This window comes from Oncorhynchus masou, chromosome 28, assembly GCF_036934945.1.
Source record: "Oncorhynchus masou masou isolate Uvic2021 chromosome 28, UVic_Omas_1.1, whole genome shotgun sequence".
NCBI classification, from domain to species: Eukaryota; Metazoa; Chordata; class Actinopteri; order Salmoniformes; family Salmonidae; genus Oncorhynchus; species Oncorhynchus masou.
This window is the reverse complement of record NC_088239.1, coordinates 18,095,779-18,122,121: the sequence shown is the minus strand read 5'-3', so window position 1 is coordinate 18,122,121 and position 26,343 is coordinate 18,095,779. Positions and strand designations below refer to the sequence as shown.

General features: G+C 39.7%; 1 protein-coding gene across 1 annotated transcript; it reads left to right on the top strand.

Moving 5' to 3' along the window:
- The first annotated feature begins 17,369 nt into the window (after window positions 1-17,369).
- Window positions 17,370-26,320, top strand: LOC135517288 (caveolae-associated protein 4a-like). The gene is made up of 2 exons (XM_064941450.1): window positions 17,370-18,047; window positions 23,993-26,320. Exons 1-2 carry the CDS (start codon window positions 17,691-17,693, stop codon window positions 24,590-24,592), a joined length of 957 nt encoding a protein of 318 aa, XP_064797522.1. The 5' UTR covers window positions 17,370-17,690; the 3' UTR covers window positions 24,593-26,320.
- The last annotated feature ends 23 nt before the right edge of the window (window positions 26,321-26,343 follow it).

Here is a 26,343-nt window from a genome sequence, read left to right as displayed (position 1 = left end):
AACTCAGTTTCCGAAGAGGAAGGAAACCGCTCAGGGATTTCACCATTAAACAGTTAGAGTTTAATGGCTGTGATTGGAGAAAAATAAAGATGGGTCAACAACATTGTAGTTACTCCACAATATTAACCTAAATGACAGAGTGAAAAGAAGGAAGCCTGTACAGAATAAATATATTCTAAAACCTGTTTGCAAAAAGGCACAAATGTAATAGCGCAAAAAAAAAGCAATTTACTTTCTTGTCCTCCATATTTTTAAGCATAGTGGTGGCTAAATCATGTTATGGCAGTGGAGGCTCCTCAGAAAAAGGGGAGGACAATCTTAGCGAATTTCATAAAAATAGTGGAACATTTTGAAGTTATCCTTTTTAGATAAAACTATACTAAATATATTCACGTCACCAAATAATTTATTAAAACAGGGAGTGCAGGAGGGGACTGAGCATACACCCCTGAGGGTCCCCCGTGTTGAGGATCGGCGTGGCAGATGTGTTGTTACCACCCTTACCACCTGGTCGCAGCCCGTCAGGAAGTCCATGATCCAGTTGCAGAGGGAGGTGTTTCATCCCAAGGTCCTTAATTTTGAGTTATAGTCAATGAATAGCATTCTCACATAGGTGTTTCTTTTGTCCAGGTGGGAAAGGGTAGTGTGGAGTGAAATAGAGATTGCATCATCTGTGGATCTGTCGGGGCGGTATGCAAATTGGAGTGGGTCTAGGGTTTCTGGGATAATGATGTTGATGTGAGCCATGACCAGGCTTTCAAAGCACTTCATGGCTACAGACGTGAGTGCTACAGGTCAGTAGTCATTTAGGCAGGTTACTTTGGTGTTCTTCGGCACAGGGACTATGGTGGTCTGTTTGAAACATGTACTGTAGGTATTACATTATTATTGAAATTGTCAGTGAAGACACTTGCCAGTTGGTCAGCGCACGCTTGGAGTACAGGTCCTGGTCATCCGTCTGGCCCTGCTGCCTTGTGAATGTAACCTGTTTAAAGGTCTTACTCACATCGGCTATGGAGAGCATGATCACGCATCTCTGTGTGTGGAATAAAGGACCTCAAATTTTAAAAAGCATGCAGACCTGATGGCATCCCAAATTACATGCTCAAAAAAATTCTCTAGTGGAAAATTTCAATTGGTTATATTAAAACAGTTTAATTTCATCCTGAGTGTAGGTTATTTCTCTGACATCTGGATTCAAGGACTCATAACCCCAAATCTTTAAGAACGGAAACAAATTTGACCCTACGAACTATTGAGGCATTTGTGTGAACATTAACCTGGGGAATGTTTTCTGTAGTATTATAAATGTAAGAGTTCTAAACTTCTGTCGTGTCTTTGGCTATGCCGGATGAAGTGATATGACATGCTATTCTATAAAATCCTTTCTCCGTAATTAATATTACCTGATTGAGCTAATCGTGTAAATGTAATTCACTTCTTGACACACCCATCCCTTTAGCGGGATCATTTTCATCAACACCCGCTGAATTGCAGCGCACCAAATTCAAATTAAATTACTAAAAATATTTAATTTTCATGAAATCACGAGTGCAATATAGCAAAACACAGCTTAGCTTGTTGTTAACCTCTTGAAACTCTAGGGGCGCTATATCATTTTTTGATAAAAAGATGTGCCCGTTTTAAGCGCAATATTTTGTCACAAAAAGATGCTCGACTATGCATATAATTGGTAGCTTTGGAAAGAAAACACTCTGACGTGTCCAGAACTGCAAAGATATTCTCTGTGCGTGCCCTAGAACGTGAGCTACAGGCAAAACCAAGATGAGACGGCATCCAGGAAATGAGCAGGATTTTTGAGGCTCCGTTTTCCATTGTCTCCTTATATGGCTGTGAATGCGAGAGGAATGAGTCTGCCCTTTCTGTCTTTTCCCCAAGGTGTCTGCAGCATTGTGACGTATTTGTAGGCATATCATTGGAAGATTGACCATAAGAGACCACATTTACCAGGTGTCCGCCCGGTGTCCTGCGCCGAAATTGGTGCGCAAAACTCAGCTGCAAGTATTTTTCCATGGAATTCAGAGAAGAAAGCAGGCTTCCACGAACGATATATCAATGAAGAGATATGTGAAAAAACACCTTGAGGATTGATTCCAAACAACGTTTGCCATGTTTCGGTCGATATTATGGAGTTAATTCGGAAAAAGTTTGACGTTGTTGGTGACTGAATTTTCGGTTCGTTTCGGTAGCCAAATGTGATGTACAAAACGGAGCGATTTCTCCTACACAAAGATGCTTTCAGGTAAAACTGAACAATTGCTATGTAACTGAGAGTCTCCTCATTGAAAACATCCGTAGCTCTTCAAAGGTAAATGATTTTATTTATTTGGTTATCTGGTTTTTGTGAAAATGTTGCGTGCTAAATGCTACTCAAAATGCTAAGCTAGCTTAGCATACTCTTACACAAATTAGTGAATTGCTATGGTTCAAAAGCACATTTTGAAAATCTGAGATGACAGTGTTGTTAAGAAAAAGCTAAGCTTGAGAGTAGGCGCATTATTTTCATTTTATTTGCGATTTTCAGAAATCATTAACGTTGCGTTATGCTAATGAGCCTGAGGCTTTATTCACGATCCCGGATCCGGGATGGGGAGTTTCAAGAGTTAATCCACCTGGCGTGTCAGATTTCTATACAGCTTTTCGGCGAAAGCATAACAAGCATTTATATAAGAACATCTCAGTTGACAAAATATTACAAACACTAGCAGCCAAGTAGATTGGTCACGAAAGTCAGAAAAGCAATAGATTAAATCGCTTACCTTTGATGATCTTCTGATGTTTGCACTCACGAGACTCCCAGTTACACAATACATGTTCATTTTGTTCCATAAAGATTATTTTTATATCCAATATATCTCCATTTGTTTGGTGCGTTATGTTCAGAAATCCACAGGCTCAAGCGGTCACGACATCGCAGACGAAAATTCCAAATAGTATCCATAATGTCCACAGAAACATGTCAAACGTTTTTTATAACCAATCCTCAGGTTGTTTTTAAAATATATAATCGATAATATATCAACCGGGACTGTCGCTTTTTCAATAGGAGAGGGAGAGACAATGGCTGCCCCACTCTGTTGCGCAAGCAAAACTCTGAGAACACTCAGCTTTCCACTGACACGATGTTATCTTTCTCGCTCATTTTTCAAACTAAAGCCTGAAACTATGTCTAAAGACTGTTGACACCTTGAGGAAGCCATAGGAAAAGGAATCTGGTTGATATCCCTTTAAATGGAGGCAAGGCGTCCAATGGAACAGAGAGCTTTCAGGAAAAACAGCACTTCCTGGTTTGATTTTCCTCAGGTTTTCGCCTGCAATATCAGTTCTGTTATACTCACAGACAATATTTGGACAGTTTTGGAAACTTTAGAGTGTTTTCTATCCTAATCTGACAATTATATGCATTTTATCGTTTCTGGGCCTGAGAAATAGGCAGTTTCAAATGGGTACGTTTTTTAGCCAAAAACGAAAATCCTGCCCCCTACACTCAAGAAGTTAACTAGAGAGTCAGGGCACCTTGAAATAATATTTATAGAGCTGTTATCTTCTGAATAAACTCTTAAAGACCTAGTAATATTTTACATAAATAGCAGTCAATATTAATTGTCACCTTAATTCAGTCTCATCTAAAAGTTGTACATTTTTGGTTGTCTTCACGAAACCTGGCTAACAAGTTGAATCAGCAATACAACATTTGGTCACCAGTGGTAAGCTACGCTTCATCTCTTCTCCGGCCTGGGTCTGGCCACAATACTTCGTCCACATCACAAGATACGTTTTCTCTTGCCAAACATCGAGGGAAGTATCTCCTACCATGGCGTATCCAACCTTGGACAGAGGCAACCTCTATGTCCCCACATGCGTCCTCCATTGCCTGGAGAAGCGGCATGCGGGCATAAGGTTGGCGATCATACACTTTCCAGCACCAGGCTGAGAAGAATTCCTCTATGGGATTTAAAAAAGGTGAATATGGGGGTAGGTACAAAACTACAAATTGTGGATGGGTGGCAAACCAGTTTTGGACCAGAACAGCCCGGTGAAAACTAACATTGTCCCATAAAACCACAAATCTAGCAGGCTCCTGATCTGGATCATGGACAAGCATTGTGTAAATTGCATCCAGAAAAGTGAGCATATGACCGGTGTTGTACGGACCCAGTGTGGCATTGTGATGGAGGACCCCGTTTTGAGTGATGGCAGCACACATAGTTATATTACCCCCACGTTGTCCAAGGACATTGGTAATTGCCCTCTGTCCTATTACATTTCTTCCGCGGCGCCTGGTTTTGGTGAGGTTGAAGCCAACCTCATAGACATAAATAAATTAATGGCGAATTACATGGGCATCCAGCTCCAATACTCTCTGTAACAGACAAAAGGATATACAGATAAGTAAAGAGTTAAAGTAAAGCTATTAGTGTTTTCACATGTGAGGAGTGTGTGTGTGACCTGGTGAATAAGTGTAGCATTTTGATTTGTTGTGTTTGGAAAAGGAAAGCAAGTTACTTCCTGTTAGATTTTTGTGTTTTAGGTAAAGAATTGTGTGTAGTGTTTTGAAAAAAGTGTTTTATGCAATTGACAACTGAATCAAAGGCTGAGAAATAGCTTATGGTTTTGGATATTTGGTGTGTAGTTTTGCACTTTGAGTGAGAGGTTTCAAAAATCGTGTGACAAAAAATCATGAAAAGATTTTGAGTGTAAGCAGTTGGAAAAACTGTAACGCAGAGGCTGCAGACCTCACGTACTTGGAACAGGAAGTTATATTGTTGTCAAAGCTTTATATAGGAAGGGAGAGGAGGGCATATTTGAAAGGTTTTATAACCCATGTCTCTTCACAGGGGCCACTGATTGAGCAGAGCCCTAACCTTATGAAAACCCAAATCTCTCATTTGGAAGCTAAAATTACATTTAATCTCTTCACCAATAATTTTATATTCAAACATTTAAATTGAACAACAATTCCATGTGAATCCAATAACTCTGATGTGTAGACTTTCCACTGTAGAGTTTATGTCATCCTATCATTGAGGAGAATGTCTCAGATGACAACCGAACTGACATCATATTCATTAAGTACCAATTGGTCAGATTACCAGAATATAGTTCATTTCCCCCCCACATTCTGATGTTCCCAGAATCTCTATGTTAACCAAGGGATTTTCAAATGTCAGATCAGTAGGGTAGAGAGAGGACAATGGGGAGAAGAGGTATTTATGACTGTCGTAAACCTACCCCCAGGCCAACGTCATGACACTTCCTTAATAAGTACAATGTCCTGTGTAAATGCCAAATTGGATTTATACCAAAACATCGCACGACCGATCATATTTACACCCATACACATCCTGATATACTGTATAAACATCTCCACCAAAATAATACCAAAATGTACGCTTGCTTTATCACCTTCCAAAAAGCATTTGATTCTATTTGGCATACAGGACTGTTCACAGTTCAAAGGTTAAATGCCTGCTCTTCGCAGATTACCTGTGCTTGCTGTCACCCACAGCAGAGCCCTGGGCCCTGGCAGTAAACCCCAAAAACACAAAAATAATGATTTTCTGAAGAATATCCAAATTTCAGCAAACTAGACCAAAGTTCTCAAATGGTCCTAAATATATAGAGTACTGCACACACAAATATTACTTAGGTTTAAAAAAACAAGCTCAACTGGACACCTAAATGAGACAGTGAATGAACTGACAGATAAATACATTCAGCCAAAACTAATTGAAAATGTAATTGAACCAATTGTACTTTATGGCAGCGAGGTGTGGAGTCCACTTGTAAAACACCATTCCCCAATGGGAAAAACACCCCATTCACACCCTGCATACAGAGTTCTGTAAGATTCTCTTACATGTCCAGAGGAAAACTACAAACAATGCATGTTGGGGGAAGACGCAGAGAGCTGTGTGTTGAATTCATATGTGAGAGACATTATGTAGAACCTACCTAAAAGCAAGAGATCACTATGTGCACAGGTAAGATCAGGGATATTTCCTCTGCGTATTGAAACATGTCCGTATTGAGGTGAAATGGAAGAGGAACAACTATGTAACTATTGTGACCTCAAAGAAATAGAGAATGAAACTCATTTTATCCTCTATTGCCCTTTCTACCATATGGAATAATGCTGGCTCTTATTCCAGAAAGCACACCAGATATACCCTGACATTATGTGGCTGGCATTATGTGGCTGAGTGATGAGGAGAAACTGAAATGTTTTTTTGTCCATTGTGTATTTCCATTTGCAGAATACTTATAAAGTCTGGAATAAATCAAAAAGGGCTACCTATAATTAAATTGTAAAAATATTTATCTTCTATTTCGTAAATGGCACGTGTGTATATAGATTGTGTATAGGCTTGTCTGCCATATGTGTCTTCTCTTTTTGCCAGACTGGGTTCAAATGCCTTCTGTTTCTTTTTTCTGTATTTATTTATCTGTATATATATGTATGTATGTATGTATGTATGTATGTATGTATGTATGTATGTATGTATGTATGTATGTATGTATGTATGTATGTATGTATGTATGTATGTATGTATGTATGTATGTATGTATGTATGTATGTATGTATGTATGTATGTATGTATGTATATTATTTTACTGCTCTAGAGATATAATTATTATTTGGATAACCTTATTTACAATTATGTATAGATTTTTACCTTACATTTGTTTTCACTCTTTATGCAGAGAACCGCGGAAGAAGAATGATCATTTCATTACCACAGTGAATTATTGTATTGTTTGTTTATGTGTCAATTAATCCCATAAGGGATGGTTTGCCAATTGATGATTTGACACGGAAATCCAATTTCATTCATTCATTCATTCATTCATTCAGTAGGAGGCTGTCTGGACAAAGGGAGAACATCTCTGTCTCTAAAATTAGTCTGAATGAGAATGACTCCCACTATGAAGCTCAGACTGACTCTCACTATGAAGCTGAGACTGACTCCCATTATGAAGCTGAGACTGACTCCCACTATGAAGCTGAGACTGACACCCACTATGAAGCAGAGACTGACTCCCTCCCACTTTGAAGCTGAGACTGACTCCCACTATGAAGCAATGGGGTGAGAAGAGAGACTATACTATATAGGGACACATTAACCAAATAGTTTTATTATGATACATTTGTGTCACCCTCAATCATTTTATTTATGCATTTCTCTTTTACATGTTTTTTAAATGGTAAAATCTTGAAAATCGAAATAAAAACAGACACAATCTCTTGGTGAAGATGTAGGAACGCTGGTGTCTGTGTTTGACAGGGTTCAGCAGGAGAAATCAGACTCATCTGCACCCAGCTGTTTGTCCATAAAGAGTGGCATCTCCATGAAAGCACCAATAGAATTCAAGGGTGGAGACTTCACCTTCACTTCACCCATGAACAAAGGTAAGAAAGTCTTGTTTGTCTTCAGATCACCTTTGAAATAACAACTGGCAAAAATACAATTGAAGTATTTGAAATTAAACTTTATTCTGCAAGGACCAATCAGGAGAGTCCAGACTCACCAGCACCCAGCTATCTGTCTATGAAGAGTGACAGCGCCATGATAGTGCCAATAGAATTCAAGCAGAGACCCTTATCTGAACAAGGGTAACAACATACGTCCTTGCGGTCATGGGAGAACTGGGCCCTGTTAAGATATTTTTGGCAGTGCAATGAATTGATCAAATTGAATGCACATTTGTGTTATTACATTGAGACCAACAGGAGAGATCAGATTTCCAGTGGTCAATCTGCCCAGAGTCATCAAACGGACCTGGACTCCACATTCAGTGTAAGCTACAAAATATGTCAGCAAACAGACATTTAGTAAACAGTGAACATCTTTCTGTTTGTCTTGATTGTATGATAAACACCTGACATAATTTGGACTGACATATTTGTTTATGCTTGATACATTATGTCTTCAATGTATGCCTTTAACCTATACATAGAGCCTCATATACATTTCCCCACAGTCATTACCTTATCTTCTCTATTTCATTTATTTTTAATTGTTTGTTTCAATTGGTTAAGGGAAATGTCATATTTGTTTTGTAAGGAACGACCTGAAGAGGATCAAGGGGATTCTTTGTAAAGCATACCAAGAGGGGACAGACAGGAAGTGATGGACACTGAACATCAGAAGTAGCCGAGCAGTGCCAGGGAGGGTGCTCTGAACATCACACTACATGTTATGAGAAACATGAGTCAAACGGAGCTCGCTGACACGCTGTAGAAAAGTAAAAGATACAATACTTTGTATTTTCACATAGAAATAGCATGACTGGAGACAAATCAGTTGGAAGTGGTAAAAACAAACAGCCAAACAAATGTTCTATAAAGTGAGTTTATTGACGAGAGCCAAGATAAACTAAAATCAAACCTGAAGAAGTTTTAAAGTGTATTTGAAGGAACTGCAGCATGAGGAAACTCAACACTTGTCAATATAAGACACACACACAGAGGTCTACATCACAGACGGTGGAAATGGAGAGGTCCGTGATGAACATGAGATGAGACAGATTGAGACAGTATCCTGGAGACCAGCCATCCAATATACACCAATCACGTGCAACAACTTCTTCAGACCTTTACCTGGAAAAGACAAACCTATCAGAACTGTACTGACAAAGGGTGTCACTGGTAAAAACAGTGTCTGTGCAGAAATTAATTCTGAATTGGAAAAGCCAAACAGGATATCCAATTCATATTCCCAATTCCTTTTCAAGAGCTGAATTTGATGACAGAGACAAAACACAGCCTTTCTGAACTTATTTGATATTTCTTTCCTGAAAAAAAAGAATCAAGAATATCTAACTACAACAAATACAAGGTTCCGGTTGTCCTTGATGGTCTTGATGAGTGCCGACATCCTCTAGACTTCAAGAACATAAGGAGCTTGTATGATGTCACAAAGCCAACCTCAGTGGACATGCTGCTGACAAACCTCATCAAGGGGAATATGCTTCCCTCTGCTCTCCTCTGGATAACCTCCCATCATGCAGCAGCCAATCAGATCCCTCCTGAGTGTGTTGGTCAGGTGACAGAGGTACGAGAGTTCAATGACCCGCAGAAGGAGTACTACTTCAGGAAGAGAACCCTGATGAGAACCTAGCCAGAAGAATAATCTCACACATAAAGACGTGAAGGAGCCTCCACATCATGTGCCACATATCTGTCTTCTACGGGATTACATCAATTATTCTAACAGGTAGTGTTAGGTGAAGCGGAGAGTGGAGTGATCCCCAACACTCTTACTCAAATGTACATATATTTCCTGATATTTCTAACCAAACAGAGGAATCAGACGTATGTTGGAGACCATGACGGGGACCTTGTCTGGTGTAAAAAGAGCATTCTGGCACTGGGAAAGCTGGCCTTCAAACAGCTGGAGAAAGGCAATATGATTTTCTACGCGGGAGACCTGAGAGAGTGCGGCCTTGATGCCAGAGATGCATCATTGTGCTCAGGAGTGTGTACACAGATCATCAGAGAGGATTATGGGCTGCACCATGGAAAGGTCTACTGCTTTGTGCATCTGAACATCCAGGAGTTTCTGTCTGCTTTATATGTGTTTCTCACCTTCAATGACAGCAATACTAATCCACTCGTCAGCCAGAGATGAGTTCCCAAATGTCCAACATTGTTGAAATGTCAACTATCAATCAACATACAGTATACAAGAATGCAGTGGATGAGTCCATACAGAGTATGTATGGACACCTGGACCTGCTCTTCTGTTTCCTTCTCGGCCTCTTACTAGAGTCCATTCAGACTATTATAGGCCTAAGAACAAAAACTAAAAAGAGCTCTCAGACTAATGAAGATACAAGAGAGTACATCAAGCAGAGGATCAGGGAGAATCCCTCCCCAGAAAAATGCATTAACCTGTTGAATAACCATTCTCTGGAGGAGGAGGTCCAAAGCTACTTGAAGTATCTTCGAAGCTGAACTCTCACCTGCACAGTGGTCAGCAATGCTCTTTGCATTGCTGACTTCAGAAGAGGTGCTGGAAGTCTTTCAAGTCTTTCATTTCTCTTGTCCAGATTGAATCAATGTCAATTCAAAGAGAAAGGCTGTGAGGTGTTGGCATCAGTTCTTAGGTCACATCTTTTATTTATCTAGGCAAGTCAGTTAAGAAAAAATTCTTATTTACAATGACAGCCTAGGAACAATGGGATCACTGCCTTGTTCAGGGGCAAAACAGGTTTTTAGCTTGTCAGCTGTGGGATTCGATCTAGCAAACGTTCGGTTACTGGCCCAACACCCTAACCACTAGGCTACCTGCCACCACATCAGAGAGAGTTTGACCTGAGTTACAACAACCTACAGGATTCAGGAGTGAAACCTCTCTGCTGGACTGAAAAATCCCTGGTGTAAATTGGAGACACTGAGGTCAGTCCTTTTAGTGTGTACGAGATATACAATATTCTGTTGTATTTACTTATCCATCTTTTCTATAAATGTGGATATAATAAAGAAAGGTTGATAGTTTGAGACCTCTGTAGTACCATCTACTTTATCGTCATGTACTGTATGTGTTTTTGTAAGATCTAGATTTGACAGATCCCATTTCTTTTGCAGGATGCAGAAGAAGGCTTCGTCTTGTCTGTCTTCAGCTCTGAGATCTAACCCCTCACACCTGAGAGAGCTACACCAGTTATCCAGGACAGGGTGCAATTAATAAAAATATATGCATAATAGACAATATAATTGTAATGATATTCGTCTTCCTCTGACGAGGAGTATGAAGGATCGGACAGATATGCAGCGTGGTACGTGTCCATGTTGATAATTTATTTTCATTGAACACCAAAAACAAAATAAGAAGGAGAACGAATGAAAAGGAAACAGTTCTGTCTGGTAAAGACACAGAGACAGAAACAATCACCCACAACTAAAATGGGGAAAACAGGCTACCTAAGTATGATTCTCAATCAGAGACAACGAACGACACCTGCCTCTGATTGAGAACCATACCAGGCCAAACACATAAAAACTACATAGAAAAAAGAACATAGACTACCCACCCCAACTCACGCCCTGACCAAACTAACACAACAACATAATAAAGGAACTAAGGTCAGAACGCGACAATAATACTCAGAGACACAATTACACTGGGTTTAACTAAAAAGTCCCTGTGCCCAAGAACACTAAGGTAACCTGCCTAAATGACTACCGACCCGTAGCACTCACATCTGTAGCCATGAAGTGCTTTGAAAGGCTGGTCATGGCTCACATCAACACCATTTCCCCACATACCCTAGACCAGGGGTGTCAAAGTCAAATGGACGGAGGGCCAAATAAAAAATTTAGCTACAAGCCGAGGGCCGGACTGTTCGAATGTTCATTGAAAAAATTTTAAATGACGCATATAGTCTAGTGAACCTAATTGAACCTACTGAAAACCTAACAAATATATTCCAATATGATCAGATAAATAAAGCAATATTTTCTTATGGCTCTGTCAGTAATCTTTAATTTTCAACAGACACAAAAGACAAATTTCCTTTATATAAAAATCCCCATAACATGAACATTAAATGAATTAAAACCGGTATTCAAGGCACCATCAGTAGCCTATATTTTCTATTTTAGCAAAAGTGGGCTAAATTTACTTCAAAGAAAAAAACAATAATAGCAATTTTCTATCATCCACTCAACTGAAATATTTTTAAAATATAATTGGATTGAAATACAATAAAATAAAGTGCAAAAATCTATTAATCAAAAACAACACTTTGTTTAAGGAGAAGTAACATGCAGTGAAAACAAATATTAAACTTTAACTTTTAAACTTGAACTGAGTAAAAACTCTAAATATGTGATTGCACAGTAATGTTCACTTGTTTGAGGTTGAGGGTGATACTTAGTGGTGTCCCATCTTTTCCACAAGTTCATCAATGTTCGGGGTAAGGCTCTGAGCTGAGGAAATCCTCAGAATTGAGTGGAGGTGTTCAGCAGTAAGTCGATTTCTGTGTGATGTTTTGTTCAGGTTCATCAAAGAAAAAAGTTGTTCACACAGGTATGTGCTGCCAAACATAGACAACGTTTGAGCAGCCTGGATGCGCAGCTGGGGCATTGTGTCGGGGAGGAAACGGGCGAAACATATACTCCGACTCCCACCTTGTTTGAAACCCCCGGTTCTCAGTGTCCACCTTCCGTTTTGCCATTTTTGATGGGTATCTGAAAGTTAATTTTACTGTGATGCTGACGACTGCTGTGCCAATAAATATTGAAATGAAGCAGCCTACTGCTCGGTGCGTCACCGTTGCATTGTGGGAAATGTAGTATTGGTGCGTGTAAAAGATCTGCGGGCTGCCGGCTTGCTGCGGTCTGCGGGCCGGTTCTAATAATAAATCAAGATCATCCCAGGGGCCGTAAAAAACCTTCTCGCGGGCCGGATGTGGCCCGCGGGCCTTGACTCTGACATATGTGCCCTAGACCCACCCCAATTTGCATACCGCCCCAAAAGATCCACAGATGATGCAATCTCTATTGCACTCCACACTGCCCTTTCCCACCTGGACAAAAGGAACACCTATGTGAGAATGCTATTCATTGGCTACAGCTCAGCATTCAACACCATAGTGCCCTCAAAGCTCATCACTAAGCTAAGGACCCTGGGACTAAACACCTTCCTCTGCAAATGGATTTCAGCCACCCAAGTTATAAACTGTTCTCTCTGCTACCGCACGACAAGCAGTACCGGAGCGCCAAGTCTATGTCCAAGAGGCTTCTAAGCAGCTTCTACCCCCAAGCCGTAAGACTACTGAACATCTAATCACATGGCTAACCAGACTATTTGCATTGCCCTCTGCACACCCTCTTCACTATTTTACACTGCTGCTACTCTCTGTTATTTTCTATGCATAAGTCACTTAAATAACTCTACCTTCATGCATACTGTATATTACCTCGACTAACCGGTGCCCCCTCACATTGACACTGTACCGTTACCCCCTGTATATGGCCTCATCATTGTTATTTTACTGCTGCTCTTAATTATTTGTTACTTTTATTATTATTATTATATATATATATTTTATATTATATTACATGATATATTTTTAAGGTATTTTGGTTAAGGGCTCGTAAGTAAGCATTTCACTGTTGTATTCAGCGCATGTGACAAATAAAATGTGATTTGATAAAAATAAATAAAACGAGGTTTTTGGTTTACTTGGGTAGGGGTAAAAAGCCATTACATTGGTGTCCTCATTAGAACTACAGTAGACTCAAGGCTACAGCAGAGGGAGATAAAGCCACACACAGTGCCTGTTATACCTCTGACCATTGCTGTCAAAATGTCTCTGAAGATTCCATGTCAGGGAATAGGATCAGAGTGAATGACTAAAGGTGATGTGCTGAAATCTTAGAGCTTTTTAGCGTTTCAAAATTAGGACTTTGAGTTGAATTGAAATGACAAAATGTCATTATTTTTGTTTTGTTTTTCATTAGAAAGACACAACTAAACCTGCTGCAATGAGCCCAAGTGAAGCTTCAAGCTATCAACTGACAGGGGCCAATTACCTAAAGGGAGACACCTTACTCATCAAAGATGCAGTAGATTCACACTTGGCACATCAGGTCAGTGTTTTTAGAATGATACATAAGCCAGCCTAAAAGGTGGGGCAGAGGAGGAGAGTTTAAAGAGCAAAGAGGCATCACTGAATAATATCGTTTTTTTAAAAACCTTTATTTAGGCAAGTCATTCAAGAACAAATTCTTATTTACAAAGACAGCAGGTTTACTACCTTGTTCAGGGGTAGAACTACAGATTTTTACCTTGTCAGCTCAGGTATTTGATCCAGCTGCCTTTCGGCTACTGGCCCAACGCTCTAACCACTAGGCTACCCGCCGCCCCTATTTATATTATACACTGTATTAAATGAAGTGTAACACCCCTTTCACATGATAAACGTCATTTTCTGGAGAGAACCCTGATGTGTACGATGCTGACGGGTAGAAAAGTGTCTGGCAGCCGACCCTTTCACTTCTCAACATTCATTACACTTACAGACACTGTATAGCTCAGATGTTAGAGCATGCAGCTGCTTCTAACACCAGGGTACTGGGTTCAATTCCCACAACCACCCATATGTAAACTTAATTCACGCATGACTAGCACTTTGGGTAAGTGCCTGCTAAATGGCATATATTATTAGGACTTGACCGGTTTAGCCAATTCTCTCTAGGATTGCCCCGTGATTGTAAGGAGTTCAATTCTGTCAGCATAAAACAGGGGTGTGAAATAGTTTAAGAGTTCTCTGGGAGGGACACATGAGGATATTATCAACATTGGGTTATGTTAGTGAGTGAGGGGTAACTTTAATATGGATGAAGAGTTCATTTGTATGAAGTAAGCCTGCCCTCTGCTACGACAGGACAAGGATAATTATAGATATGGCAAGAGTTTAATTATAGACAACAGCTGGTGGCATCATTTTAGGAGTTAGAGAGTCCCCTTTTCCCTCCCTAGTTCCCACTGGAGGTGCCTAGCCCCCTCCCTGTCAGGAAGGATCGCCTTGCACAGATTGCTAAGTGATGGAGGGCTACTCATCCAGCCCGACCTTTTGGTATTTAGAAAAATATGTGCTCGTTGATGTAAATGGGAATTTGTTCTCAATCAACGTACCTGTTGAAATGAAAGTAAAACCATTCAACACACGCCCTTTGTTTTCTTCCATCGACGTTGCGCCTGGGTCGCTCCGTGTGTCACTCTGAACAACCTGCTTGCAACTCAATTGTAACTTATCATATGAAATATATTTTTTTTTCAGTGGCAAGAGAAAAAGTCAATCTACAGCAGGGATCCACAACTCGCAAGGGCTTCTGATTCTACTGATAATGTATAATGGTTTCCATGCACCTTTTAGAATTTAATGGACCAATCAGTAACTGATTAGTTTACTTTATTTTATACTGGGGATACTGAGTACTGACACACTGAATTGAGTCAAATTCTTTGTCCAATAATAATCTTCCTATGATTAACAGAGATTACATTACCCATGCTATACTGAGATACCCAATCATGGAAGTTCCCTTGGACTAGCCTAAATGGGTAGAAGACAAGCTTGGGTAGAAGACAAGCTTAGCATTCATATCATAAAAGGCACAACACTACACAAGGGAATACACAATTATTGAACTCTTAGGCCTGTAATCCTGTTGGACCCATGTGTTAAGTCTGTATGCAGTATCACAAGGTCACAAGTGTGATGTCACTCCCATAGTATGCAGGAGGCTTGGGCTGTTCCAACCTCCATACTAGCATATACTTCATGGAACGCATGCCCAACCTCTGTTCCGAGGGGTGTGCCAGGGGACAGCGTAGACCTCTGAATATAAAGGTATGCTCTTGATTGTGCTATAGGCACTCAAAGCAATATATACATTTGAAGTTGGAAGTTTACATACACCATAGCCAAATACATTTAAACTCAGTTTTTCACAATTCCTGACATTTAATCCTTAGGTCAGATAGGATCACCACTTTATTTTAAGAATGTGAAATGTCAGAATAATAGTGGAGAGAATGATTTATTTCAGCTTTTATTTCTTTCATCACATTCCCAGTGGGTCAGAAGTTTACATACACTCAATTAGTATTTGGTAGCATTGCCTTTACATTGTTTAACTTGGGTCAAACGTTTCAGGTAGCCTTCCACAAGCTTCCCACAAGAAGTTGGGTGAATTTTGGCCCATTCCTCCTGACAGAGCTGGTGTAACTGAGTCAGATTTGTAGGCCTCTGTAACGACTTCGGCTGAGGTCGGCTCCTCTCCTTGTTCGGCGGTCGACGTCACCGGCTTTCCAGTCATCACCGATCCATGTTTCCTTTTTCCTTTTGTTTTGTCTTGATTAAGCACACCTGATTTCTATTCACTTATTATGTTCTTTATTTAACCTCTCGTCTACCTTTCTGTTTTGTCCGTGATTGTTTTGTGTTACTGTGTGTGTTGGAGGGTTTTCTCTATACGTAATGTTTCCTTGTTGGAGATATTCCGTTTTTTTGTATTAATATTTTGAGTAAAGATTTTTGTGTTTTTTCCTCAAACCTGTGTCCTGCGCCTGACTCAGACAACGAACCCAGCACATTGTTACAGCCTCCTTGCATGCACACACTTTTTCAGTTCTGCCCACAAATTTCTTTAGGATTGAGGTCAGGGCTTTGTGATGGCCACTCCAATACCTTGACTTTGTTGTCCTTAAGTAATTTTGCCACAACTTTGGAAGTATGCTTGGGGTCATTGTCCGTTTGGAAGACTCATTTGTGACCAAGCTTTAACTTCCTGACTGATGTCTTGAGATCTTGCTTCATTATATCCACACAATTTTCTTTCCTTATGATGCCATCCCTCCTGCTGCAAAGCACCCCCACAGCATGATGCTGCCACCCCTGTGATTCATGTTTGGGATGATGTTCATCAGCTTGCAAGCCTCCTCCTTTTTCCTCCAATCATAACAATGGTCATTATGACCAAACAGTTCTATTTTTGTTTCATTAGATCAGAGGACATTTGTCCAAACAGTACGATCTTTGTTCCCATATGCAGTTGAAAACCGTAGTCTGACGTTTTTATGGTGGTTTTTGGAGCAGTGGCTTCTTCCTTGCTGCGTAGCCTTTCAGGTTATGTCGATATAGGACGTTTTACTGTGAATATAGATACGTTTCTATCTGTTTCCTTCAGCATCTTCACAAGGTCCTTTGCTGTTGTTCTGGGATTGTTTTTCACTTTTCGCACCAAAGTATGTTCATCTCTAGGAGACAGAACACATCTCCTTCCTGAGCGGTATGACGGCTGTGTGGTCCCATGGTGTTTATACTTGCGTACTATTGTTTGTACAGATGAATGTGGTACCTTCAGGGGTTTGGAAATTGCTCCCAAGGATGAACCAGACTTGTGGAAGTCTACAATTTTTTTCTGAGGTCTTGGCTGATTTCTTTTGATTTTCCCATGAACGCAAGAAAAAGTGTCACTGAGTTTGTGTCATTACTTGTGTCATACACAAAGTAGGTGTTTTAACCGACTTGCCAAAACTATAGTTTGTTAACAAGAAATATGTGGAGACGTTGAAAAATGAGTTTTAATGACTGTAAACTTCCAACTTCAACTGTAGCTAGTTGTCCAATGGTGCAATGGAAAAAATAATAACTTGCTTATAGAAGATGAGTGTAGAATGGATAGGGGGGGGGGTTCCATTATCCCAGCCACACATCTTCCAAAAATGTAGAGGAGTCACTTAACGCTCAGTATTTTTAGCTAGGGCGAACGCATGTCAAGTCTGGCCCCCATGTCTCTCTCTTTGTCTCTCTCTCTGAGCCCTGACTGGTGGCATCTGCCCTCTCATATCCCACTGAGCTGCCCACACCCTAGAGAGGTGGAGCCTCCATGTCCTTTTGCATTTGACCTGGGTGAGGGACCAGTAGCACGGTGAGTCTCTTTGGCCGAGGTGTCTGCTGCCCTCCATGGCCCAATGATCCAGCAACCAAACCCTTCCTAACACCTGCTGGTCTGACAAGTATCAGGTTGAAGCTACCTAGAGGCCTCGTTACCCTTTCTGCGGTTTCTACTGACCACTAAGAAAAAAAAAGATTTCTATCCTCAACCCTTTCCCTTTGGATCCAAGACGAGGTGGTTGACGACACCAACCATGGCTAATAAACTGGGTCTGGCTGTGGGGGACGACACAACGTCCATCATGGCACTATTGGAGCGTGTGGCGGGCATCATTGACAACGTGCAGACGTGTCAGACACGTATGGAGGAGAGGCAGCTAGAATTGGAGAACAGCGTCAAGACCATCCAGGAGGACGTGGTGAAGCTGACGGTAAACCACGCCGCCACCAGCAGCACAGTGGACAAGCTGCTGGAGAAGACGCGGAAGGTCAGCTGCCACATCAAGGACGTTCGGGTACGGGTGGAGAATCAGAACATCCGCGTCAAGAAGGTGGAAATAACCCAGGAGGAACTGTTGGCCAAGAACAAGTTCCGGGTTGTTATCTACCAGGTAAGCCCATTCAGCCAATGTCATTGCTGTCAGAAGCAAGGGGTACTCACCATTGTCATCTTCATCCTCTAACTAGTTATTTAAGGATCATACACTCAAGAGCTGTAGAGGGATGTGGTAAATTGTTCAAACTCATAGACTTTAGTTGAGATTTTGATTGCAGAAACAACATGGAGACAGGGGGCCCGAAAGAATCTGTTAAAATTGAGCGTGTTAAAAGTGAAATCAAAGCATGATTCTTTCAGATGGTTGAATGGTGCAGGCTTAATTTTACTTTGGCCTTCAAAGCTAACAGCTGCAGGCCTGCCGTTGACTTGATTATTTCAGGGCCTGAGTTGCCTTGACAGGACGTAAGATATAGTGCAGTCTATTAAAAGGTTAGATGCTGCACTCAAGAATACGAATCTATGTGGCAGATTGCCAGTGACGATACGATTTGGATTAAGCAGCCACGGATGGGGCGGATCTTGGCTGCCATTTTATTTCAGACTAGGAAAGAAAGGGGAGGTCAAATAACAAAGAACAACATGCTTTTTCTATAAACAGACTGGATTCACTGGCAGCCGCATAATCAATGAACAATATGCAGTTTGGCATGCAAGTGTGTGTGTGACATACAATACTAATGTTGAATAAGAAACTATTGCTTTGAAGGCATGCAATGAGTTGATTTAATTCATACTCTCCCTGCTATGAAATGGATGCTGTAATTAAAGATGACTCTAAAACCGGATCAATTTTCAAACATTTTAACACTAGTTTTTACTCAAATGCATGACAGATAATGCTTTATTTTATATTAATATTACCACTGGTGTTTATAATTTCTTTATTGTGAAATTACTACAAGCAGTTATTTCTAGAAGTTATTTCAAATATTTTTCTAACAGTACGTACTTATGCTGTTTCCCTACAGTCTTGAAGTAAATACCAGGTAATAAGGGGGCTGTAAAGTAAAGTGATACCAACTTAATTCTACTAATTGCTCAGTTTGCCTGGTCCACAATGGGTCATACGGGTTAAGACCGTTCCATTCTATTTTTACTCTAAAGGGGGAAGTGAAAATGAAACATGGTAGGGAGGTTTAGGAATCAAACAAGGAGTGGGGACATCTGTGGCATGGTTACAGTAATGTTGGTTGATTCTCTTGGTATACTGGGATTGACTAATTCACCACACTGTCTGCCATTCTGCAATTGTGCCATTTAGTGACCACTAGGTGCTCTTTGTATGTCATCGTTTAAATGAAAATTGGTCAATGCAAATTAGAATTAAAATGTAGCAATTTTTTGGGATAAGCTGCACAGACCCAACATGTACATGGTTAGTGATGATTCACTTATATTTAGATCGAAAGAAAAATATAACGGATGGAACTAATCTTCCTAGATTTCCCTTGTAGCCTAAACCTGCAGTAGCACAGATTAATCTTATTTGTCACCTGCGCCAAATACAACATGTGTAGACTTTACTGTAAAATGCTGACTCACGAGCCCTTTCCCAACAATGCAGAGCTGAAAAGTATGAACATGTGTAAAAAATAACTAAAAAATAAATGTTTTTTTAAAGATGAAGGATATACAGTGGTAACATAAAATAACAACAACAAGTGTACCGGTACCGATTCAATGGGGGTACGAGGTAGCTGAGGTGATTGAGGTAATATAATTGACAATGTTTGGTCTCAGGAAAAGAGATGGCTCTAATGTTGACAACACATTAAAGTATCTCCCACTTTCTTTAGAGAAATAAACTGTAAAACAAGTTACTCTCTTGACAGATATCAGCTCGTCGTACTGTAAGGCAGTTCATGAATATTAATTAAGAACACCCTCCTTGTTTTTCCAGGTAATATTGGGAAAGAGAACATTGAAATGGCAAAAATATATATACTTATTTGGAATTTAAGTCAGAATATACCACGAATAGAACAGTCTCGCTCTCTCTCTAATAATGAAGAGCACCTCCAGTCTTTGTAAATGGGTTTGGTGTTATTTGCTGGGTCTAAATGACAGCTGACAACATTATTCAAAGTTATTATACAAGGTTATTCTGAGAGCCTGCTGTGCACAGGGTCCTCTTTCTGTTTTTATGCTGAGAGCCTTTTCTTGTCAAGGCCCTCACCTCCTAATAAAGCATTAGGTATGAGGCTGTGAATGTCAATAAACCTCTCTTAGAATTATATGAACGCAAGGGAATAAGTAAGTAAGACATATTATTAAGTACGACTAATTAGTAAGTAAGACAATTTAGTAATTAAGTAAGACAAATTAGTAATTAAGTAAGACAAATTAGTATGTAAGACAAATTAGTAAGTAAGATTAATGAGTAAGTAAGTAGGTAATACAAATTAATATGTAACTAGGTAAAACAAATGAGTAAATAAGACAAATTAGTAAGTAAGTAGTTTAGTAAGTAAGACACATTGGTAATTAAATAAGTAAGACCAATTAGTAAGTAAGTAGGTAAGTCAGTCAGTATGTAAATAAGTAAGTAAATATATAACTGTGTACAAAATGACATAGTTTATACAGACAATGAGGGAGGACATTCTCAGAATGATGTCCTCGTGATAGGGCTAAGTTATATATTGAAATTCTATTTAATAGACTTCAAAAGTCATAATTTCTTTGGCATCATTTGGCAGAGTTTTATTGGGCTTGGCCTATCATAAAGGTTGTTATAATCCTTTATGATTAATCCTTTAATCCATGTTACGTGTGTGAGGCTGTAGTTTTATAAAGTCAAAGGTTTGAACCTTTGGTGTAAGTGTTTAGATCAGGTGTTCTATAATACGTAAGATGTATATTAATGATACAGTACATTAATAGTAGTAATATGTCATGTAGCAAATGGTACATGCCTCGTTAGAGTATATTGGAACAGCACTGTAACTCTGAATTCAGCATTGGAAGCAAACTTCCTCACCCATAAATGGAACTTGAATACGTGTAAGGCTTTGGCACGATACTTTGAAATTCTAAAGTTTTCAGACCACTTGACTTTTTCCACATTTTGTTATGTTACAGCCTTATTCTAAAATTGATTAAATTACTTTTTTCCCTCTTCAATCTACACACTATACAGGTTTATATACATTTTTGCTAATTTATAAAAAAAATAATGAGTAAGTTAATGCTTAAAGCTGACCGCCCAGCCAAACTGAGCAATCGGGAGAGAAGGGCCTTGGTCAGGGAGTTGACTAAGAACCAAATGGTGACTCTGATAGAGTTCTAGAGTTCCTCTGTGGAGGTGGGAGAACCTTCCAGAAGGACAACCATATCTGCAGCACTCCACCAATCAGGCCTTCATGGTAGTGGCCAGACGGAAGCCACTCCTCAGTAAAAGGCACATGAGAGCCCGCTTGGAGTTGGCCAAAAGGCACCTAAAGGACTCTCAGACCACGAGAAACAAGATTCTCTGGTCTGATGAAACTTTTTGATCGGAATGCCAAGCGTCATGTCTGGAGGAAACCTAGCACCATCCCTACTGTGAAGAATGGTGGTGGCAGCATTATGCTGTGGGGATGTTTTTCAGTACCAGGGACTGGGAGGCTAGGATCGAGGGAAAGATGCACAGATCAAAGTACAGAGAGATCCTTGATGAAAACCTGCTCCATAGCGCTCAGTATCTCAGACTGGGGTGAAGGTTCACCTTCCAACAGGACAACGACCCTGTAAATAGCAGTGCAGCAACGCTCCCCAACCAACCTGACAGCTTGAGAGGATCTGCAGAGAAGAAAGGGAGAAACTCCCCAGATACAGGTGTGCCAAGCTTGTAGCGTCATATCCAGAAAGACTCGAGGCTGTAATCGCTGCCAAAGGTGTTTCAACAAAGTAATGAGTAAAGGGTCTGAATCCTTGTGTAAATGGGATATTTCCATTTTTTATTTTTAATACACTGTTTTTAAAACCTGTTTTTGCTTTGTCATTATGGGGTAGATTGATGAGGGGAAAAAACTACTTAATCCAGTTTAGAATTGAGGCGGTAATGTTACAAAATGTAGAAAAAGTGAAGGGTTCTGAATACTTTCTGAATGCACTGTATGTAACTGCAATTCAAACACATGAAACAGTTGATGTATAATGTTAAGATATGATGTTAAGACATGGTTTTTCTCTTGTGAACATTTCTTGAAAGGATGAATGAGCTGGAGGCCCATGGAAAACGTACTGAAGCATCTCCAATTCCCAAATAACTTCAAGCAGGAGAGGGAAACGAGAGACCCAAGTGAACCAGTACACATCTGATATATGCCAAAGACTATCAAACCAGTTCTCATTAAAAGCGTTATTTAATGAACACATATCTAAATGAATGGTGCTGAACTCTCAGGTGACACAATGTTGTATCAAAACCTTAGTCTTTCTACCCAACGTTTGACATGTTGTGAAATACTGTAGGCCTTTATGGCATAGTCTATAAAGTGCATACATTTCGAATTATGTAATAAATTATTCTTTTTGAAATATCATTAAAGTCTTGTGTTTTCATAGAATATTAGAGGCTAATAACTTAATTCTGAGATGCACATAGAACATAGTTAATTTACATTTTAGAATGGAGGGTGTTTTTTTGTAATACTGAAATCATACTGGTATTAAGTGATTGTAGGTGGGGAAAAAACAACCAATTAGGGTCAATCTGTGAAATTTTGTTGACCTGTCTTATTAACCCTATTAGTCCCGAGACCCCATCAAAAATCTCCTTTTCATTGACTTTCATTTATCTTCATGTCCAGCCTTTATATTTAGCCTCACAGTTAAGTGTTTAACCATTTTCTTTTCAGGACAACCGGGGCTACAAATACAACTCAAAACAATCTGACATAAACAGTTGCATTCATAAGTTTTATTGACCAATGTCAATAAGAAAAGGTCAGCCAAAGCAAAAACATGATCATTTTGTATTTATTTATATGAATGCTGTAAGTACAGAAATAGTTTGCTAACTGGGAAATGAATATCCAACTAGTCAGAGACAACTGTGCAGAGTTTGGTGTTTAAGACAGCAACTATGTGAGCTTATTACAGTATTATATACGCCATGTCCTTGGATTTCCTATGATCTTCTATGTAGAAGAACCCCTTAACTTCTAATGACCTTGTGTAGCTTGTGAGCATCACAGAGCAGAACATGTTACATGTGCATGTTTGTGAGAGACTTTCAATGTAGCTTAAGTCATTCAAAAGTCTGTAGCTCAAACACCACGTTTAAAAGTGCTTAGAATTCCAATTTGCGCCGTCATCACGGTGGGACTCATTGGGTTAACAGATATACAGATATAAATAATGGTTTGAACCAAATTCACTGATTAACTGAAACTCACAGTTTGGGCTGGATGCAGTGTTGGGTTGCAGATACCAGTTTAGCTGCCATCTATGGTAATTCATACAATTATTTATGGTTCTTGGCAATGTCTTCATGAGTGGCTGCTCTCATTTCAAACATTGACTTTAATGAGTGAAGTACTGTATGAAACATGAACCCATTAAATAACGGAGTTATGGGACACGCAGCATTAAGCGAGAGCAGTTGGTCTATGCTTCTCAGGATCGTCAAGATGTCAGATTCTTCATTCAACAACTAAGGCAAAAACGTCAATATTATGGTGGTCATTCTCCTCCCAACATCAAGACTTTTAATTTCGGTCTTTATTTTCTATGTATTAAACCTCAATACTATTGCAATCCTTGTGTCAGAGCTCAGATATCATTAAACCTGAAACAAAGTGCTACCACTTGATATTACAGATGTATACTAGCAGGCAGACAAAAAAAAGGAATGTTTTACTGTCACATACACTGGAGAGGTGCAGTGAAATGTGTGATTTTACAGGTTACAGATGTATACTAGCAAGCAGACACACAAGCGCTTTTGTGTATCCCTTTGGTTGTTTTGAGGTGTTTCTGAGACACTCAACCTGGTTTCTGATCTCATTATAGGGTGACAGTGAGGTGCCAGCTGTGGCAGCCGAAAAGGAACCCAAAGGACCCAGTCAACCCAAGGCACCCAAACCGTCGGCGGCCGAAGTGGAGCCAGACCACTTTGAGCTCCCCCCTGAATCTGATGAGGAGTACATGGTGGTGGAGGAAGCCTCGTCCACGGCCGCCACGATTAAGAAATCAGGCCTGAGCCGCATCGAGAGCTTCAAATCTACCTTCTCCCGCGCGAACATGACCAAGACGAAAGAGAACATGAACAGCAAGGTTGGCCAGATGGGTGAGCGCATCGTATCAACCGAGCGCCGGGAGAAGATCCGCCAGTCCGGGGAGAGGCTCAAGCAGTCCGGCTCGCGGCTCAAGGAATCTATTGCCAGCCATGTGCCAGCCAAACTGAAGAAGGAGAGGACTGTGGCGGAGGGCCAGGAGGGGGCCGAGGGGGTCACTGAGGGTGCCGCACCCATCCCACCACCCAAGGGACGCAAATCCGCAAGCCCTGACCTCGCCTCCACGGAGGTGACCAAGGAGGCGGAGGATGGAGAGGATGAGGTACCGATAAATTATATCAAGCAGCTCTCCGAAAACAGAGGTCAAGGAAACTGAAAAACAACAACATACATGTGATTTTTCCTTTTTTATTTTATCTTTAGGATTGACCTGTGACCCATAGTCCCAGTAGTCCTGGTCCCAGAAACAGGCCAGTTAGGGTGTCAACACGATGACTTTATATAATCCACACACTCCTGTAACATTTGGAAGTCATCTTTGTTTTGCCAATTCAAGGATTTATATATATTTTTCTTCTTCATTTTTTCCTGTTTACATTAGACATGGACTTTCAAGTGTGCAAAACAAATAGACTGAAAAGAATTACAGCAAGTTTGTGGGATTGGACATTTTCTACAGACTTTCAACATCTTCATAATCAACATACTTACAACATAACGGACATTCAATTGTCCTTAATTTGCATGTTGAAAGGCTGAATATGGGATGTTAAGGCTAAACTACTGAAATTATGGAAATTGAAATTGAGTTTTGGTATGAATGGTTTAATTAAGGTTAATGTTACATATGCTAAACAATAACTTGACAGAGAAATGTCTTGTGTGAAGGTATGTGAAGAGTGATGAGCTTTAGGACTGAATAATGTCAATTCATGCCCGCCGAACCAGAATTCAGGGAATAGATAACATTTCTTGTGCAGTTTTTTCAGAGAAAACTAAAATCAGCTGTTGTCTGAGGAGTAATGTATATATAAACATATATAACAAGTATATATCATTTCATAGGAAAATGGGTGAATTTCTAAATTGGTCCTTTGTAGCTCAGTTGGTAGAGTATGGCGCTTCTAACACCAGGGTAGTGGGTTCGATTCCCGGAACCAGACATACGTACAGTGTATGCACGGATGACTAAGATAAAAGCTTCTGCTAAATGGCATATATTATTATATGAAACGGTGGGTGAGGAAACTACTGTGCATTATGTCAAATATCTATGGATATGACATTTAAAAAAATAATAATAATTACCTATACAAATGGCCAGTAGGAACAGACATTGTAAGTACATAATTTAACTCCCTATGCATCTTCTGCTCATTTAGTATTGTTAAATATATGAAGCCATTTCTAGATATTTTTTTCTGTTATAGTGTGAGTGATTTGGCATGACTATAGATATTATTTAATGAAGTTGAGAGTTTATGCCACTTTACATATATATGATGGATTTTAAGCCTCTCTGCTGCTAAGGAGATGTAACACATTGTGCATGTCATTATCTTATTCAATTGTCCAATACTATTGTTAACTGTAGATTTTGTTTATATTCAATGAACACAGTTGAAAAAGGTCTAAACTCAGTGCAGTACTACACTAACTGTTGCTATGGTAATTATTTACTACACGTCCAACATATGTTAAGATAGTAGACAATAGTTTTTTCCCATAAAATGTGTCGTAACAGCTTATGACAACCACACTCGTATTACAACACACACAACCCAGTAAGAAGGTATAGAACTGTGAAAAAATGTTACTGGTGTCCTTGTTTGCTATGCTCTGATTTATTACATAATTATTACAATTTGATAAAGGTGTTATTACTATGATGCTACATGATGCTATTCAAATGCTTTTTGACAGGGTGAAGTGTTAGAGGGGTTGATTTTAGTGGATAAATTGGAATAGGGGAAACATGTCATAACAACTATCTTTTCTACAGCACTTCAACCAATAAAATACCAGGACATGATGAGTTATTCAAAAACAAGAATTTCTATACGACTTGTGCATTGTTTACATCTACTGTTATTCTTTGAAAATATGTTTAATAAAAATTCCAAATAT

Bases quoted from the DNA above. Each gene is read 5' to 3' on its own strand.
- LOC135517288 (XM_064941450.1), top strand. From the start codon at position 17,691: ATGGCTAATAAACTGGGTCTGGCTGTGGGGGACGACACAACGTCCATC. The intron at 18,048-23,992 runs GTAAGCCCATTC...ATCTCATTATAG, and splicing joins TCCGGGTTGTTATCTACCAG to GGTGACAGTGAGGTGCCAGC.